The 20,205-nt window shown below is 42.7% G+C and overlaps 1 protein-coding gene across 2 annotated transcripts in view; it reads left to right on the forward strand.

Annotated features, from left to right (window-relative positions):
- rnls (renalase, FAD-dependent amine oxidase) overlaps nt 1-3,551 on the forward strand; it is a 67,719-nt gene extending 64,168 nt beyond the window's left edge. For both annotated transcript variants that reach the window (XM_072668058.1, XM_072668060.1), the window contains exon 7: nt 2,924-3,551. In XM_072668058.1, coding sequence (XP_072524159.1) covers nt 2,924-3,076 — 153 coding nt within the window. In that variant the 3' untranslated portion in view covers nt 3,077-3,551. The remainder of the gene's footprint in view (nt 1-2,923) is intronic.
- The last annotated feature ends 16,654 nt before the right edge of the window (nt 3,552-20,205 follow it).

Raw genomic sequence — 20,205 nt, forward strand, 5'->3', positions numbered from 1 at the left:
TCTGCAGCCGGACAAGCCTCTGTGGCTTTTATCATATGACCATTTATCGTATGACTCATGATTTTATTTACAGGGTTGGTCATTCTCTCAGGGTTGGTCATTCACTCAGCCTTTGTTGGTTTAATTTACAAGCCGTCAGTGGAAATCAGAGTCCAAACCGCTGCTCATTGTCGAGCATGAGTCAAACTCCATCTGTCAGGCATGGCCCAGGTGCCTTCGCTCGGTGAGGCAACGTGTCGTCAGCCTCAGCCCGCAGGCCAAACTTGCAATCAGGCCGTTGCTATCTGTGGTCTACTGAGCCAATTCGAAACATAGCGAGTGGCCTCCGCCCTGCTGAGGCAGACCCACCCTGCAGGCAGACGGACAGAGCAAGATGGCTGTTGTAAATGACAGAGATAAGGCTCTCGGGTCATGAGTGCTGATCAAACCCTGCGTCACTCACACACTTCACTTCACTACCACTACGACTACACTGCTATCAGTGGTGAATGTGTCATTGAGAATTTATGGGGGGTTGAGGTAGGGCCTTTGAAGGACAAAACTGTAAAATGACCCTGCTGTAATAAAAAATAAGTTCATATGAATAATCCAGAAATGTTCAATGTTACTGTAAAAGTCATAAATCATATTAATAACTGTTGTTGCACTGTAAGCGAAACAGGTTCTGTATAATACTAAAAATGGGTTCTTTGACTCTTAACAACAGTGAAACGCTTCACAAGGGTGAGGTTTTTAATTATACCCTCCTCCTGTAGAGTTCAAATCCAACTCGCTAACACCAACTAATCAAGGTTTTTTGAAAACCCCAACCGAAATATGGGTATAAAAACATGGCGCCAACTACAAAATGACGACACTACTTCAGTGGTCTTCATCCAATAGAATAAGACTCTCTGGAGCAGATAAATATGAACCTGTTGGTACCATGCATAATGCCGGGCGTGAGCTAGAGGGATATAAAGTCTCCCAGCATTGAGATGCGGAGCAGTGGAACTGTATACTCTGCAATGATGATAGTGCTCCATCCAATATTTCTGGGATGAGTTGAGGAGTTCGGAGTTAGGCGGGGTGATGATCATCCAACATCCTGGCATCACTTACACTCTTGAATGCATTTAAATCTTCACAGCAAAGCTCCAAATCTTTTCAATCAAATATAGTTGCACTGTAAGCAAAAATGGTTCTGTATAATACTGAAAATGAGTTGTTTGACTCATAACAACAGTGAAACGCTTCACAAGGTTGAGGTTTTCAATCATAAAGAAGAATCGTTGAACCAGGCAAGGAACCTTTTATCCATTCCAGCGGTTATTTGAGTTGTATTTGTTTTTGTGATACATCCACTACCTTTACTAAACAACTTTTTAAGAGCAATCCAGTACTTAATAACTTATGATAGAGTATAGATTGATATCATATATATAGATATATCATCAGATATATCAATATCATAAATACTAGACTAGTTTTAGATTGTTTAGATATTTAGGTATTAAGTTTGTAACGGTCACTTTAAGGTGGGGTACAGTGCGCATGTGTATGGGGGGAGCCAGAGCGAATGATGGAGAGTGTGGAGGAAAAACGCGGGACAGTGTGTGCGTATGGTGAACTGTGCTGGGTTGTAGCCTGGGTTCTCCAGCTGGTGTTGTCTGGGAAGTTGTGACGAGCGAAGTCGAGGTGCTCTCATTGCTCATTAAAACTGACTCTGAAACCCCTGCACGACGTGTTCCCTGCGCGTCTCTTAATGGAGCTAAGTAGTCACCTCTCCACGAGAGCACCCACCTAACACCGTACTTCCAGTCGTTACAAGTTATTAAATGCTAAATAATGTTCTGTAATTACAGTCGTATACAAACTTTGGGCAGCCCTAGTGTAAAAGTGAAATTAAATACACATCCTGTACTTAAATAAATAAAAACAATTGTCTATTAAAGTTTCCACTATGATCCGAGGATCACCGGTTCAAATTCCGGGGCATGCTGCATGCCATCAGCAGCCAGAGTCAGAGAGAGCACAATTGGCCTTGTTCTTTCACAGGTGGGTTAAGGGACATTTCCTCCCCACATCACTCCTAGTGAGATTGAATAATAATTCCGAAATTAATACATAAATGTTGCAGATGTGAAAAATGTTTAATTTCCAATAGAGTATAATTTGTTCAGTTCACTTAGAAAATCATCAGGATTGAACAGGGGTTCAGTATCTCTGAAACAAATTCTCTATCTACCTCTGAATTTCATTTTAAACGTATAGCTTTCTCAGTTATTGTGAAATCAACTAAACATTTCTAAACATGTCGAAAAACTTTTGTTGTCAAAAACATTTTTGCTGTTTTTGACATTAGATGGTGTCAAAATTTAAAAATTCAAAGTTTCACACTCTTCATCCATTCACTTTTCTTCACACAGAAAATCAAAATTCATGCTTTTGATTATTGCATACAGTTGCATGCACTTTATATACTGTTCACTTGCACATGTAATATTAATCTGTGATGAAATTGGTTTTATATCTTATTGCAAACTTTTGAACAATTCACAGTTTAGGAGCTCAAGCTGAAATGCCCTCCTATATTTCCAGTTTCCTTAGCCTTCCTTAGCCTTCCCTTCACCATCATCATTTTTCCAGACTACAAGGAACGCTAAAGCAGTTTTCCACCCATAAACAATCCCACTGGATTTACACACTGTATATGGCCACACAAGTACACAACCGCTCGTTCCTGTTAGACTGTGAGTCAGCGAGGCTGCAGAGAACGAGCTTCCCAGTTTCCAGTGGAGGCGTGATGTAGGTTATCTGGGACAGTGAGCGTGCAGCCCCACTCGATAGCAGCAGAAGATGAAGGTTGCATCAGCTATTGGAAGGCGGATCGTTAGTGCAGCACTAATGCCGCGTGCGCTCAATTGTGTTGTTCTCTAATTAGGTGACGGGATCGGTGGCTGACTGCCCGGGGCAAATCACACTGCTCTCCAAGCCTCTGCTGGTGTGTGGGGGCGACGCCTTTACACACTCCAATTTCGACGGCTGCGTCGAGTCTGCCCTGAAGGTCTTCCAGGTTCTGAAGTCGTCCCTCTGAAACTGTAAATTCTTTTTTTGTTTTGTTTTGTTTTGTTTTGCTTTGTTTTTTTTCCCTTGAGGAACCAGCGGTACAGACGAAGCCCCGCCCACTTCCTGAAGCACGTACGTAGCCATTGTACGAAGCACAGCCGCAATTTCTTTCTCATTCTCGGTGGCCGCGCAGACACATTTTGTTTCAAAACCAATTACACTGTCTGCTCCAGATTCTGGGGGATTATGAAGAAGACTGAATGAAGTGTGAAGTATGAGTAGCAAGGGAGGGGGGGCTGATCCCTTAAATTGGTGTTATATAGGGCAGCGCTGAGCTCTACGAATAGGCCTTAAGCTACGTCTACTACTGACACGCTGTAAACGGTAACTGTACCGCTATTCTGTACCGTAATTCTTCTCATGTGATACTGACCCACTCGTGGGTTTTAAAATCAAAATCAATAAATAAATAAAGAGAGAAAGAAAGAGTCCTTAAGCCCTCACGTATGTGTGTGTTTCATGTGTTTCTGCGTTGGCCGTCTGCGTGGCATGCAAAGCTTAAAAGATAATTCATGCAAATCAGACCCATGTTGTGCGTGTTGGAGGGGGTGGGCTGCCGCTCTGGGAGGCTGCTGGGAAGAGAGAAAGCAGCCACTGACCGACTTGCACAGCTTAGCAGCGCTGCAGCTGGACCGTAATCTGGGACAAAATGTTTGGCAGGCTGGATGGGGAGAGAGCCCCTTTTAATCCAGCCATAATTATGGCCCGGTGGGCCTCAGGCCCAATGCACAGCTGGGCATACCCACCCCATGCTTTCTGTCATGCTAGCTCTATCTCTTGTCTCTTTCTCTCTCTTTCTCTCCCACCCCCCAAACACACACACATACACATACACCCTTCCCACTGCTAATGTCAGCCCCAGCACCATCCCAGGATTATGTTACATTCTCATCCCACCCCTCTGGAGATTGCACTATATCATCACTATGGGGGGAAAAACAACAGATCAGTGTGTATTACTTAGCCTGACATCCAGACACACACTTATTTAGAAGGCTAACAGACACACGGCACTGAACGCAGTGCACCAAGCCTACACACCGATAGGTCCCACCACATATGCAGTGTAAAGTCCATGTACTTGAGGCCGCTGACAATTGGCTTCTATTATAAGTGAGTTTTGAGCCTGAAAACTGACCAGCAGATAGTGATTAGATGGCTGTAACTAGTACTCCACTCAAGACTCAAGGCACTCAAGGCACATTGGCTTGTCAGACAGGCAGGCAGTGAAATGTGAGCACATATACGGTGGGTTGTCGTTCAGAAATCTGCTGTGATTGGTTGACCTAATTCTATACATCTGTGCTGTGAAGGGACGGTCATCCATCCGTGTTGGCGAGCACAAACACAATGGCAAGGTCAAGCCAAGTCTGAATGTGGAGTGAAAAAAGTCTGACTTTAGTGGGTGAAAGAACACAGAAATGTAAAGGACGGCTAAACATATGCTCAAGCTGCAGCCGGGAGATGATGAAATGGGATGAATTATGGGATCCAAGCTGGAAACAAATAACACAGGGTACTTACAATGATGCCTGGGTGAATAACCTGAAGGATTTCATTGAGCCAACATTCATTGACAAAATTCTTATTACCACAACATAAATTTGTCTTTAATGATTAAAAAAAATTTGGTGCTATTATCATTTCTGTGCCATTTCTATTTGCCTACGTGGATGAAAGCTTTAACAGCTACATAATGAGGACATAGAACCCTTAGGTGCTTTGTTACACCTCCTTACAATGTACAAGGAAAATATGAGAATTAAAGCAGCTGAATTCTGCATTATTATTATTATTAATTATTTTTTCATATTATTATTGAAAACAGTAGTAACAGCGCTGATTTAAACAGAACAGCAACGCAAGAGCTACTGCAAACATCAGAACAGTTAACAGAACTGCAGGCTTCATCTGCTTCATTCACAAGTGCTTTTTCCTAAAGTTGTTTTTAATGCTGAGATGTACTTTTGGTAAAAGCCAATCAAAATGAATATGTTAATAAGCATATTGATGACTAACTCTTCAGCTGTTGGTTGTTGGTGGACAAAAATAGCAGAGTCAGAGCTGCGAATGCTAATAACAGAAGCAGAAGTAAAACACAGCAATAAAAAAACAATGAAAAAAGGAAATAGTAACAATGGGTAAACAAACAACATCACAGTGCTATCAAATGTGACTTTAACCACTATCAAAAATAGCAACCAGATTCATCATTAAAAAATAAAAGCGAAAGTAAAGACGTCCAGATATACAGGCGGCCTGGATGTGCTGAATTGTTGACTTTATTCCTTTAAATCATGATGAAGCAACAGAACTGCAATTCCTAAATTCTGGGTTTTTTTTGGGATCATAATATATTTGATAATTAATTCTGTATTAATGCCCCTCAGTAAAGCCACATTTGTTTCAACTGTGATGTTTGTGATGTTTTATGAGCTGTTAAATCTTTTTTTTCATATCTCTTAATCAGCTGAGTAAATGAATGTGTATGTGTGGGCATCAAGGTTTGCCTGAGTGACCAAACATGTTTGAAAACATAGAATTCAAATATTATCAGCCTTTTACCATCTAATTTAGAGTCAGGCTGTTCCAGGTGGCATTTTTTGTGCATGACGGTGTGGTGTTATGGAACACTAACTACTCATGCAAATAAGGGGAACAGGTGGTAGTGCCTGATAGCATGCCACCGGTAACACAGGTCAGTAATCTGCTTTCATGTATACAAGAATGTGTTAAACCAGATACGGTTGGTGAGAGTTTACGTCAATTGTGTGTTAGCAACATTAGCTTAGCTGTTGTAAACTAAAGAACCAAACATTAGATAACAGACATGTCTTGGTTGATCTGCTGCATGTGGGGTGAGTGATCAATCACGTTTATTTGTCTTTTTTTGACAAACTGCTCCTTTAACCTACTCTCCATCTATCTCACCTGCACTCTGACAAATAAAGATCCTACGAAAAGTTATTGGACCGATAGCATAGAAGATCCACTTTAGGTTATGTAAAGAATCAATTTTGTAATGTGACCATTAAATTCATTAAGAAAAGGTTTTTTTTTTTTTTTGTTTTTTTTTTTTTTTTTGGGGGGGGGGGGGGTCTTTAAAAGGTCCTTCACACTCACACATCTCTGTGACACACATACTTCTTTATGGAACCAAAAGTGGTTCTTTTATGGTGTCACTCAAAGAAACATTTGAGGTACCTTTATTTTTAAGAGGGTGAAGTGTACTGTTGATTACCAGTTCTTCAAACAGTGAGTTTGCAGTTCTTTCACAGGGAAATGTGTAAAATCACTGCTTGTGGTAATCGGGTGTATACCACCGATGCTGGAGTACTCCTTTAATGGTCTTCAGTATCAGAACTTCTGAAAGTAGACCCCAAAAAATATGTTGGTGTGAATGCATCTCTCTGTCTGTCTCTTTCTTCCCCTCTTACCTCGTTCTGTCTGTGTATACAGACATTGGTCTGACCTGCTAAAGCAAGAACGAAAGAAAGAGAGTGAGAGAGAGAGAGAGAGAGAGAGAGAGAGCTTACTCTAATGGATGCATAATTCATACAAGTCATCCTCTGAGAACTGGCGCTCAGCTGCCTGGATTGCAGAAGCCTTGCCACAGTGTTGCATCAGCTGCCTGCCGCTTTCATTAACGGCCATGTTTCTAGCTGGGGGTCTTTGATCTTTTTATAGTAGCTGATAAGGAAGAATGGGCCGTGGATGAGCGCTCCACTCAAGGGGGACGAAAGAGGCGGCGGATTTTTTTTTTTGTTGTTTGGGGGGGGTTGGGCGTATGATGGGACAGGATGAGCTTAGCCGACCGATCGAATTGGTGGCGGTAGGTGCCCGTAAGACGTGGAGTGTGGTGCTGAAGCCTTACAGAGAGTGACACACAAACACACACACACACACACACACTTTGGCACGCTCGCTGGCACACGGAGGACTTGGTAAATGACAAAGTCAGGCTTAGCCAGGCTCGTTTGGCTGCCAGGGCTCATTTAAAGGAGCAGTTCACTCCAAAATGCTAAGGTCGCTGACGATGAAGGAAACTCTATGGCCGCTAGTTAGCAATATGCCTATGACGTCATGCTAACAAAAGGCTGTTGGAGTCTTTTTATCATTCGCCGTGTTAGCATGTTTGGTGGAGCTATGCTTTGTTAATTAGCATATTAGCCTATTTGCGCTTTCTTAAATAAAGAGAGGCTCGTGATCTGGTCTCTTTCTTTCTTTTACGGAAATTCGCCGTTTATCGTCTTTGTTTGTGGTGGTTTGCGCAAGAATCTCCAGACCTTGACTGTTCTTCCCAGCTCCCAGACTGGAATCTCAGCACACACACAAACACACACGTGCCCAGCACACACACAGAGCTGCGGAGTGCGGGTGCTGCGGCAGACACACGCGGCGCATGGCGCGACTGACCTATTTTCGCGGGCTGTTCGGATGGAGCTGCTGTGCGCTCTGGGTAGCTGATTTGCATTTTTGCAAAGTCACTGGCAGATGGCACCAGAGGTTGAGGAGATAGGACGAGGTTAATCCCTACTGAGCGCACACACACTTATACACACTTATACACGCACATACACATTATATATATATATATATATATATTATAAATTAACGCACCACCACTAACACACATAAGCCCCATCCCTCCCTTGCTGAGGGGCCAGCGGGCCTGGATGTTGGTCATGTGTGTCCTCTTTAGGAGGACCCCCCTGGAGCGGTGTGAAAGGCCTTGCCGTCCCACTCCGAGCGGAAGCACTGCTGAGACAGGGAACGGATCCGTGGATGGATTCAAGGGCATAACTTATAGGATTTCTATCTCTCTCCTTCTTTCTCTCTCTCTCTCTCTCTCTCTTTCTCTCACTCTCACTCTTGCGCGTACAGTCGAGCGCTGTTTAAAGGTGAGGTTTGAACGTGCCGCCTTGCTTACGTCAGTCACAGCCTGCAGTTTCAGTACAGTTTCAGATAGTGTGGCAATGAGTCCTGGGGGAGAGCTTTGGTTTACCAGTTCTAGCAAGGTAGCTAGACCAGACCCTGGGACACAGCTTCTGTCTCTCTCCCTGTCTGTCTGTCTCTCTCTCTCTCTCTCTTTCTCTGTCACACATGTTTGGGAAATAGTTGGGGGTGCTATCTGAGAGGAAATGAAAAGAGATAGAGGCTGGGTTTAGGAATATGATTATTGTGTGTGTGTGTGTGTGTGTGTGTGTGAGAGAGAGAGAGAGAGAGAGAGAAGGGAGACTTGAATGTTTAGACTTCTTTCTCACTCTGTCTCTCTCTCAGATCCCAGGGGGGCTCAGGCTGTTTAATTAGAGGGGCGGTGCCATGACGTCATTGACTTCTCTTTGTCTGTCTGTCCATCTCTCTCTCTCTCTCTCTCTCTCTCTCTCTCTCTCTCGCTTGCTCGCTCTCTCATTCTATTCTTTTCCTCTCCTTCTCACTCCATTGCTCTTTCTCTTACTCTCTGAATCTCTCTCTTCCTCACTCACTCTCGCTTGCCCTTTTTTCCTCTCTCATTCTGTCACTTATCTCTCTCACTTTACCGCTTGCTCTCACTCAGTTTTTTCTTTTACTCTTTCTTCCCACTCTCCCTCCCTACATCTTTCCATCCCTTCTCCCTTCTCTGTCGTTCTCTCGCTCACATTTTGTCTAGCTCTTTCCCTCTCACATCCAGGGCAATGTGGTGCTCTCAGGCAGTCAATACCCAAAAGCTGTGTGTATTGATCTGGTAAGGTCAGCTCTAGCCACATGGCTACAGTTCACCCTCTGCCAAAAACACACAGCCCTTAACCGTACAGCCATGCTCAGTCATGCTGCCTCACTGCCTTTCTGCCTCACTGACGACTCTGCCTCTTTCCAAACAATCTATCAAAGGTTACAAAAACGAATGAGACAGAAGTGCATCCACTGGCATGTCGACTTCTTTCAACACCAGCCTGCCGAGCTCTGCTTCCCACCAGACGAGGCTTTCAGAAGATGGCAAAAACACCAAGGTGAATCCAGCGCAACCCGTCTTGATTAGAACCGCCCCTCCGTCGTAGGGAAGGCGTTTTTTGCGCAACTCTAGCAAAACCCGTGGCCCATCTGCCGCTTGTGAAACGGCGAGGCTTAATGAACTGTAGCGTGTCCTCGAATATCCAGAGACACTCTTCTGGAAATGTAGAAACCCTCATTATATCATGGTTATACACAGAAGCCTTAAAAGCACCTCCACTTGAGCCTTCATCACTTCAGCAGCTGTGTAGAGTTTGTTGGTTGGTTGTTGATGAAGGCCTGTACTGAGACTTACTTGACCTTTTGTCCACTGTCTTAATATAATAAATGCCTACTTATACTTCTTTATTGGTTTTATTGCTTTTAAGACATCTACCCATGGAGCACTCGGAGAGAGCTCAGAGTTCAGACCCACTATGTGTCGGAAACGGTCAGCTGGCCGTTGGCCCACAGACCTACAGGAAGCAGGGGTTCTCTCGGTTTGCTGAACTCCAATCAAAGCCAACTAATTCAGGCTTCCTATGCTGCTACAGCTCTGACTGTACACTTACAATGATGTGTTGATTTGCTAGATGTTGTTATTCAAAATGACTTAGCAGTGAAACCATTACAATTCGAGTGTACAGCTCATAACAAGAGCTACCAGTGCAGGTGCTAAAGTGCAAAAAGGAGAAAGTACAGTAAGTGTACTTTGACCTGAAGGTGAATATTATTAGGTAAATTTGAAGTCTTGGGGACACTAGACGGCTTTAAAGTCGTAGCAGATTATAAAGAGTTTTGCTCATGTTTATGGCGAATGAACACTAAACGACTAAGGTTAATCCACTGCACAACCTGCTACTGCAACACAGCCTGAACACTCGTGCCTGACGTTACCTAGGTGCAGATGCAGATTCACACCACCATTCACACTTTGGGTGAGGTCGTGAGAGGAAAAGATGGAGTCAGCATGGTCTGTTCAGACTGCAGAGGAAGTGGGAGTAGTAGGGGAGTAGCACAGCACATATTGTAGGCTACTCTACAAACAAGGCAGATGTCGGCGTCTTATACAAATTTTCCGTTCCACCTTAAATGGTGCTGCAGAATTGGACAATGGACAAAGGTGCTACAGAACTGACCAACCATACTCAATACTGTGAAGTCTAGGACTGGGAAACTATATGCTAGAACAGTATGAATGATGGGAAACCATTTTAGAACTGAATGAGAGAGATCAATACAAAATAATGTTAACGGTGAGAAAACATACCTGAAAAGCTGGAATGGTGGTAGAACATAATGAGGGAGTACATCCTAGGATATTGTGAATAAAAAAAGAACAAGCTAAAAGAGGTAGAACATTCTAGAAGAATGTAAATACAGGAGAACAATTTGAATGAAGAGAAGTAAAAGGGTGGGAGAACATTTTAGAACTGTCTGAATAATAAAATAAAGAATTATAGCAAATAAGAAGTCTACTATTCTAGAACAGTGCGAATAAGAAGTGTACTATTCTAGAATGGTGTGAATAAGGAGTATACTTTTCTAGAATGGTGTGAATAAGAATTGTACTATTCTTGAACAGTGCAGATAAGAAGTGTACTATTCTAGAACAGTGTGAATAAGAATTGTACTATTCTAGAATGGTGCAGATAAGGAGTGTACTATTTTAGAACAGTGTGAATAAGAATTGTGCTATTCTAGTACAGTGCGGATAAGGAGTGTACTATTCTAGAACAGTGTGAATAAGAATTGTACTATTCTAGAACAGTGCAGATAAGGGGTGTACTATTCTAGAACAGTGCAAATAAGAATTGTACTATTCTAGAACAGTGCAGATAAGGGGTGTACTATTCTAGAACAGTGCAAATAAGAATTGTACAATTCTAGAATGGTGTGAATAAGAATTGTACTATTCTTGAACAGTGCAGATAAGAAGTGTACTATTCGACAACAGTGTGAATAAGAAGTGTACTATTCTAGAATGGTATGAATAGAAGTATACTATTCTAGAATGGTGTGAATAAGGAGTGTACTATTCTAGAACAGTGCAAAAAGAAGTGTACTATTATAGGATGGTGCAAATAAGGAGTGTACTATTCTAGGATGGTTCGAATAAGGAGTGTACTATTCTAGAACAGTGCGAATAAGTAGTGTACTATTCTAAAACAGTGCGAATAAGTAGTGTACTATTCTAGAATGATGTGAATAAGTAGTGTACTGTTCTAGAACAGTGCGAATAAGAAGTGTACTATTCTACAATAGTGTGAATAAGTAGTGTACTATTCTAGAACAGTGTGAATAAGAAATGTACTATTCTAGAACAGTACAAATAAGGAGTGTACTATTCTAGAACAGTGTGAATAAGAAGTGTACTATTCTAGGACAGTGTGAATAAGAAGTGCACTATTCTAGGACAGTGTGAATAAGAAGTGCACTATTCTAGGATGGTACAAATAAGGAGTGTACTATTCTAGAACAGTGCAAATAATAAATGTACTTTTCTAGAACAGTGCAAATGAGTAAGAAGTGTACTGTTCTAGAATGGTATACATAAGAAATGTACTTTTTTAGAACTGTATGAATAAAAAGTCGACATCTGTCAAACATGGTGGAGGCACTGTTATGGCATGGACGTGTGTGGCTGCTAATGGAACTGGGTCACTGGTGTTTATTGATGATCTGGCTGCTAATCTAAGCAGTAGGATGAATTCTGAGGCGTATGGAGTCTGGTCAGATTCAGTTCAATTTAGCAAAAATGATAGGATGGTGCTTCACAGTACCGATGGATAATGACCCAAAACACACATAGAAAGCAACCATAGAGCTTCTTAATAGAAATTATAAATGGAATGTTCTTAAATTGCAGTCAGTCTCCTGAACCCAAATGAACATGCTTTTACTTCCTGAAGACAAAACTGAAGACAAATAACTTAAATAACTGCTGGGAAAGGCTTAGCAAAACACCTCAAGGATGGCAACTCAGCATTTGGTGATGCTCATAGGTCCCAAACTTCAGGCATCCAAGTATTAAAAATTCCCATTATATTTATAATTAGTAGTTTGTCCAGTTACTTTTGGATCTAAGGAGAAGCACAAGACCAGTGACCACTCTCTTTGCCCCTGGATATGGTTTGGGTAGATGTTCTAAAGCAGAGGTGTGGAACTGAGGGCCAGGGGACAGCACAGCCTGCTGATTCCCCAGCTCTAACACCCCTCCCAAGCCTGGTAGCTAACAGGTGTGTTGAATTTGGCCCTCGAGGACCAGAGTTCCCCACCCATGTTATAGAACCAGTGATCATGGCATCCGTCCCTATGATGCTGATGGGGTTCAGGTTCGTTTAGACAGAGCCTGTTGTGTTGGTGGTGTGTGTTGGTGGTGTGTGGGCGTAGGCTGAGCGGGTTAGGTTAGGTGTATTGTGCTGAGCAGTAATATGTGCATATGTGTGAAAGTGAGAGAGCGCAAGAGCGAAAGAGAGAGAGAGAGAGAGAGAGAAAGCAGTGCAGAGAGTGCTGGTTAAGCACGTACATGGAGTGCCACACCCGCCGGCCCTCCGTTGCTAAAGGAAGTGTGCACACTCAGTCTCTCAGGGGAGTGGAGTCATCCCACACACACACACACACACACACACACCACACACACTCACACACATATCAATTAACGTCTGCAAGCCTGACACACCACATACTTCCCCCTGACTGCAGCCAGACAGCAGTGTTTCTCAGACCGGTCTTTTTTTTAACTGGGGTAGATTTTCATTTCCTCGTTTCTGAGGGCACAGTATGGGAAGATGGAAGATGTAATGTGTTGAGCTGTGTCCTCGTGTCAGAAAGGTGTGTGTCACTGGAACGGTATGTCATTGAGCTTCTGTGTACTGTCACACGCAGAGGGATCTAGCTAACCATTGGCCTCCTGCTTCACCTTCTGGTTTTGATACTGTATGACATAATGTTATCAAAACATTAGCTAACAGTCATATAGTATGACTGCTAACCGGTTTGAGGTGCACCATTCGTCACAGACTTGCCGCAAAGTTCTTTTGACTTGTTAAGTCCTCAAAATGACTTCAGCTTAAGTGGTTTCTGACACCGTGTCAGTAAGTGCTATTAGAAATTGGACATTGGAGTTGGGGAACATGATTCTTAGGACAGATGTCACCAAATGTATCATGGAGAAGAAACCTCTGAAGCGTCATGATCCGCAGCATACCACGGATCAACATCGGTCAAACATGGCGGAGGCACTGTTAAGTCATAGGCATATATGGCTGCTAATGGAACTGGGTTACTGGTGCTTATTGATGATCTGACTGCTGATAGAAGTAGAAGGATTTCTGGACTTAGGAAGTGCATCAAGCAACAGATTCAGATCTGTATGGGATCTGACACCGCAAAATGACCTCAAATGGACTTGTTAAGTGGTTTTTGACACGGTATTACTAACTATTTTAAGAAATTAGACAAGAGTAGAGGGTGAATTTCCCTCTTATTTTTATACATTTGGCTAGAAAACAATGGCATACAGTGTCAGAAACAACATAAGCAATGGGGTGGAAGAAATACAGGGAAAATGAAAAGTCAAAGTTTGGGTGCTGAATGAAAGTTTTGCTCAAAAATGAATGTGAATGATACATCTCAATACAAGTATGTAAGTAAAATGTAAATGTTCTAACAAACACATGAATAATTAATTAATTAATTAATTAATAATGAATAAAACATAATAATATCCTTGTGTTTTTGTTCAGGGGGCGGTCTTCTGTTGTTTTTGTTTTTCGGTTTGCCTGTGTAAATTACCTTTTGAAAACATGAGGGATATGAAATATGAAAACATGAGTGATAAGTTTGCTTTCATGTTTTATTTTATGTGTTGGGGTTTGTTTGTACACAGTCATATCAGAATATTATAACCACCCCTGGTTTAGAATGAACTGGGCCCGGGACGTCAAGGATGCAGTGTGACTAATGATAAATAAGCGAGCACACTGGTCAGTTGTAGCAGAGAGCAAAATGATTGTCATGAGAAAACAACATGATTTCACTGATGTCCAAAAGGGCATGATACCAGGGCACCGGAAGAAGGGTGGTGGGTTTCAGAAATCAGTGTTTGTGTATACAAATGTGTGTGTTGAGGTGTATATGTATAGTGAGGGTGTATCGAGACTTTAAGTGCCATTCAACGGCATATGTATAGTGAGGGTGTATCGAGACTTTAAGTGCCATTCAACGGCATAACAGTGGTGCCCAATGGGCCATTGATGCCAGAGGGGAACAGGGTAAAAGGAGGCCAACAAAGTGTGTAGAGAAGCAGATCTTTCACTCTGTAATTATAGAACTACAGAGTGGCCCTATACGGTTAGTATAACTGATAGAATGATCAAAGAGGTGGTATTAATGTTATGGCTGATCAGTGTACATCCTCTGAGCTGGCCTTATCATATAACATGTCCTAATGATCCTATTCATGAAGAGAGTCCATATTCAGTGTTTGTTTTGGCCCTACAGTTTCACACAGTGCTCTAACTGTGCTAGCTAACATATCTGAAGAACATCAAGTTCTTGCAAAGTAGCAGTACGAAATATGTTTTTTGACAATATCAGCTGTCTGAAAAATATCACACAACCTGGGATTGTGTGTTCAGTCCTTGCTCCAGTCTTTCTGTTAGGCCGACTGCTTTGTGTTAGCATGGGTTTCCACCAAGTGCTCTGGTTTTACCCCACCTCCCAAAAACACATTAGGTTAAATGTCTATGCTAAATTGCCCCTGGGTGTTAGTGTGTGAGGGCTACCCTGCAATGGACTGGGGCACTGTCCAGGAGGTTTTCCTATCTCACACCCAATCATTGTAGGTAGCCTCCTGACCCCCCCCCCCCCCTCCCCACAACCCTCAGCTGCAATAATACTTGAATAAATGCAACCAACACTTTCTTTTCTGCCCCTGCTTAATTAGGGTTTGTGGCAAGCGTGTCATGATTTAGGCATTCGGTTTTCACAATTCTAATTAATGACCTATAAGCTACCGGTACTACATTAGCCTCATAGCTCCAGTGCAACTCTGGGCACCAAACACAAGCCTTGGCCGACTGACTACATTTGGGGTAAGCTGTAAATGTTATTTTTGGTCAAACTATCAACTTAATGCTGTTGAGTGTTGGACATTTTTAAATATCCCTCTGTCTCTCTAGCCCGCTGGAGATCGTTGAGGTGTTGGATTGAGGAATGAGAATGCCTTACCTGACCACAACCATCAGAAAGACAGTGTGCCACTTGGCTAAAGCGTATTCAGCTCAGATTAGGCCTGCTCTTAGTATAATACACCCTCAATAGCCTTCCCCAGAGTTGTAAATCTGTGACAGCTTTGGACTTTAGACTGGGAAAAGGGGGGCAGAAATCTGGGGAAAAGCTGGAGCAAGCCTCGGTGTTCGGTTTGGGGCTGAGTGGGGGGAGGGAGGCTAGTATACAGAGAGAGGAGAGAAAGAGCTGTGCCTGAGAGGCACAGCCAGTCATGCATGAGGATATTGTACGTCTGCCTTGCTTTGTTTTGACTGTTCGCATATATCTCCCATCATACCTATCTCCCTAGCGTCTCAGCGTCCTCCACGAGTCACAGAGCGACTAGCTGTATCATTTGCTGAAGCCAGTGCTACAATGAAGCTCTGTACACTTGGTTATGCAGACAGCCTTGAGTGTATGGAGCGGTAATCCGCATGCCGGAGGGAAGCGATGCAGATAACGCCGTCTGAAATCCTGCGCCTCTCTCAGACAGCCTGAACTGACCTGAACCCCACCAGAGATCTGTTTACTTGTTTGGCCGCCTTTTGATGTGTAAAACGACCTTCAGTCCGAACATTAAATTGAATCTTCATATACCCACCAGACTGCTTATTCAGTGTATTCCGCCCCTCCGGAGCAGTTTCCTCAGGCCTCAGGGCCGTATGCAGAGTTCGCTTCCAGACAAATGCACGCACACACTGGCTGCAACTAATGATTATTTCTATAATTCTGTCATTTCTATAATCTAACCCTGATGCCTTTTGCAGTTTCTTCTTTTCTTCTACTTTTGCCCCGTTACAACGCCATATTTTATGTAATAGGTGGAGTTTCAGCTAGTAAGTGGGAATAAGCAATGACTAAATTGCAGCAAGGAAGGCGGCACCAGTGGGTTTTGGATACATCACGTTTTGCAGATTTTAAAAATGTCAAATGCAAAAAAAAAAACTCCTAAACGGATAATGCCAAAAGAAAATTGCAAATAGTGTCACAGTGTGAGAAGCTTGAAGGCAAAGGCAGACTTAATTGCAGGTGTTTATTAAAAAGACAAAACCAAACCAAATTAACAAAACACAAAGAGATACAAGGAACAAACCAAAGCCTGAAACCAAAAGAAACCAAAAGACTCTAAACCACCATGACCACTAACCACCATTAACACTTACAAGGCCAGACAAGGAACGCTCAAACAAAGGGATACTTATACAGAGACTAACAAGGGACACCTGGGACTAACAAGTGGGTGTGGCTACAGAGGAGGCACAGGTGGGAACACTAATGAGCAGGAGGGGCTAGGACAGACAAGACACAAACAGAGCTTGGTTACACAAAACAGAGGTGGCTAGGACGAGGTGGAAATGTTCAAATCTCTGAAATGTTCTCGGAAATGTTCAAAAGAAAGTGATGGAAATCTTTCATCATATTCAATCAGAATCACATGCTGATTTTCAGTGATCCTTCCCAAACCATGCCAGCAAAACACCCCCACACTAGCCCCCCTGTGACTGTAGAGGTCAAACATTCAGGCCTATACCAACTGAGATTGTTATCCATCTTTGTAAGAAGGGGTTTATGCACTGTATTTAGGTTAAATTTTTACATAAACCATTACTAAATAATTGACTTCATCCCTGTTTGAACAACAGAACCTTTTCATTTTGAAGTTCTCAGTGCAGAAATCATCGATCTACAGAGGCTGACATGGGCGTCGAAAGCAAAACCAATATACAACACTAGATGACATTTATTTTTTTCCTCTTTCACACCTCGACTTTCAGAAAGCCACTATGGCAGGAAGTGTCATGTGTCAGGGTGTAGGGTTGGTGCTAACCACAATCTGTGTTCTAGGTGTGAGAATGAGAGGAATACAGTTCAACCCAAATCAGAGCGAAGCCCTTGGTACAATGAGGCCACCACTGCCACTAGTTAATTAGATAGATAGATAGATAGATAGATAGATAGATAGATAGATACAGACATACATACAGACATATTTGAAAAGTCTTCAGACACCAGTAATTAGTAGAAACACCTTTTGCAGCACTTGCAGCCTCCAGTCTTGTATGTGTATGATGCCACAAAGTTTTCAGGGTGGGTGGGGACTGTCAGTGGACAGCTATTTTCAGCTCTCTACAGAGATGTTCGATTGGGTTCAAGTCATGACTCTAGGCCACTCCTGTGCTGTCTTGGCTGTGTGCCTAGGGACATTATCTTGTTGGAAGGTGAACCCTCGGCCCACTCAGAGGTCCCGAGCACTCTGGATCAGGTTTTCATTAAGAATATCTCTGTACTTTGCTCCATTCAGCTTTCCCTCAACCATGACCAGTCTCCCTGTCCCAGCTGCTGAAATACACCCCCACAGCATGATGCTGCTGCCACCATGCTTCACTGTAGGGTTTGGTGTTGGGCAGGTGATGAGCAGTGCCTGGTTTCCTCCAGACATGACGCTTAGAATTGAGAATCTTGGTTTCATCAGACCAGAGAATCTTGTTTCTCTCAGTCTGAGATTACCTTTTTATGTGTGTTCTTCTGAGGAGAGTCTTTTGTCTGGCCACTCTGCCATGAATCCCAGATTGGTGGAGTGCTGCAGGGATGCTTGATCTTCTGGAAGTTTCACGCATCTGAACACAGGACCTTTGGAGCTCAGCCAGAGTGACCATTGGGTTCTTGGTCACCTCTCTTGCCAAGGCCCTTTTCCACCGAGTATGTAGTTTGGTGGGACGGCCAGCTCTCGGAGTCCTGGTTGTTTCAAACTTTCTATGTGTAAGACTTATGGAGGCCACTGTGCTCTTGGGAACTTTTAATGTGGCAGAAAGTTTTTTTTCTGCATGGACATAAATACATTTTACAAGAAAAAGTTTAGTATATACTGTTTAATTCATTTCCATTTTTATTTGATCACAAAGCCTCAACATAACAAAAATGTGAAAAAAGTCAAAGGCTGAAGACTTACATACATGCAGTGCCCTCCATAATGTTTGGGGGAAAAGACATTTTTCCTTCACATGCCGTACTGCTCCACGGTTTAAAATTTCAAATCAGACCAATCTGACGTGATTAAACTACACATTGTCCCAAACATTATGGTGCCTTGAAATGAAGGGGGCTGTGGAAAACAGTGTTTAATTTCAACATGGTGAAACTAAAATGTATGCAGATACCCTTACATTAAAGTCTGGAATGTGTACTCCATTCACATCTGATTGGTTTGATTAGAAATTTTAAACTGTGGAGCAGAGGAGCATATCAAGGAAAAATGTGTCTCGGTCCCAAACATTGTGGAGGGCACTGTATACACATATATACATGCATACATATATACATACATTCTTTATTCTCCTCTGAGAGAAATGTCATTTTCTTTGGTTCTGGTGAGGTTTAGAGTTATGGTTGGGTTTGGGGTTAGGGTCTATGCATTCATACAGCAGTTGCGCAGGCAATGTAGTCATAGCAGAGCATGCGGCATAGAATGCCCTGCACAGTCACATACTTGAAGGCTTTTTACAGGACAAGCAAACATCACATGTTCTCAATTCATGTTTTATGGGATTTTATGGTTGTACTGAACAACAATAAGATCATGAGATGGATTATCATTCCCAAGTCCCAAAGATTCTGGATACACTGTTAAAAATATAGGAGGGGAGTTTAGAAAAAGTTCAAGCAATGCAATAGTAAACCCACGTTTTTGTAATAGAGGTGTGAGAGTGAAGAACTTTTAAATGGTGAGCAGGCTTTACATTAACTCAAGGTCTTTTCAGGCTTTCAGGCTTTTCAAGATTCTTCACACTCCCACTTCTCTGTTATTAGCATTACAAACATAAAAAGCACTAAGGTTGGGGTTTGGTTGAGGTTTAGGGTTACGATTAGGGTAAAATTAACCCCTTAAAAAGCCTATGGCCCGTCGGCGGGCTGAAAGTGTTATTACAAACTTCTAGTACCAAGGAATAGCCCCACCAGTTTGTGCAGAAGTCCCTGTAGTTTCTGAGTAATAGGGCCTAGTGTGTAATAAGCATTATAAGGAGTGTTAAGGGGTTAAAGTGAAGTCGGTAGGGTAGGGTTAGGTTAAGGTTAGGGTTAGGGTTAGGTTAGGGCTGTTGCCAGGAACAGGGTTAGTTTAGCTTAGGGTTAGGGTTAGTCAGACAGGCACTAACCACATGTCCAGGTCCAGACATATCAGTCCATCCACAGCCAAACCCAATGGACACCATTAAAAACACTCAGAGTTCTAGTCGGTTGCGCACTGCTATGCGACCCTCTTCTATTTCTGATGATTTAAGAAGTTGTTGCTCTCCCAATGACTGTCATCTTCAGGTCCTCTCACAGCTGTATTATTATACTGGTTGTCTACACCATCTCACAGGCTGTCCTTTCAGTGTGTGATGTGGTCAAGTACTAGAAAGTTTGCGGTTGCTACATATTTTGCCTTTACTGGCCAAATGAATGTGCCTTCTTGTGTCAGTCCCCATGCTGCATGCAGAAAAATGTCCTTCTGCTGGTAATGACCTTCTGCTCTTTTGTGTTCATTTCCTCTCGATTTACTGACATCTGTTCATTGTTTCGTTCTGTGACACGTTAGTCAGAGACACACTGTCCTCCTAAAGCTGCGGTCATCGGCCCTCGTCCTGGAGATGCTTTTCAACAAGATTTAGATCCAACCCTGATCATGCTTCATTAAGTTCAGATTTGGAATGGAGCTAGACTGTATGAAGATGACTATGTAGAAGAAAGGCTGGTGAACAGGAACAAACTTTAGGGGGTGTACAGAAGTGGTGGAACAGCAGAGTTGCTTGCAGTCTTCAAACGCAGACTGAAGACCCACTTCTTGTAGAGTAGTGTAGAGTATAGGGGGTATTG

Source organism: Salminus brasiliensis, chromosome 22 (assembly GCF_030463535.1).
Source record: "Salminus brasiliensis chromosome 22, fSalBra1.hap2, whole genome shotgun sequence".
Taxonomy (NCBI): domain Eukaryota; kingdom Metazoa; phylum Chordata; class Actinopteri; order Characiformes; family Bryconidae; genus Salminus; species Salminus brasiliensis.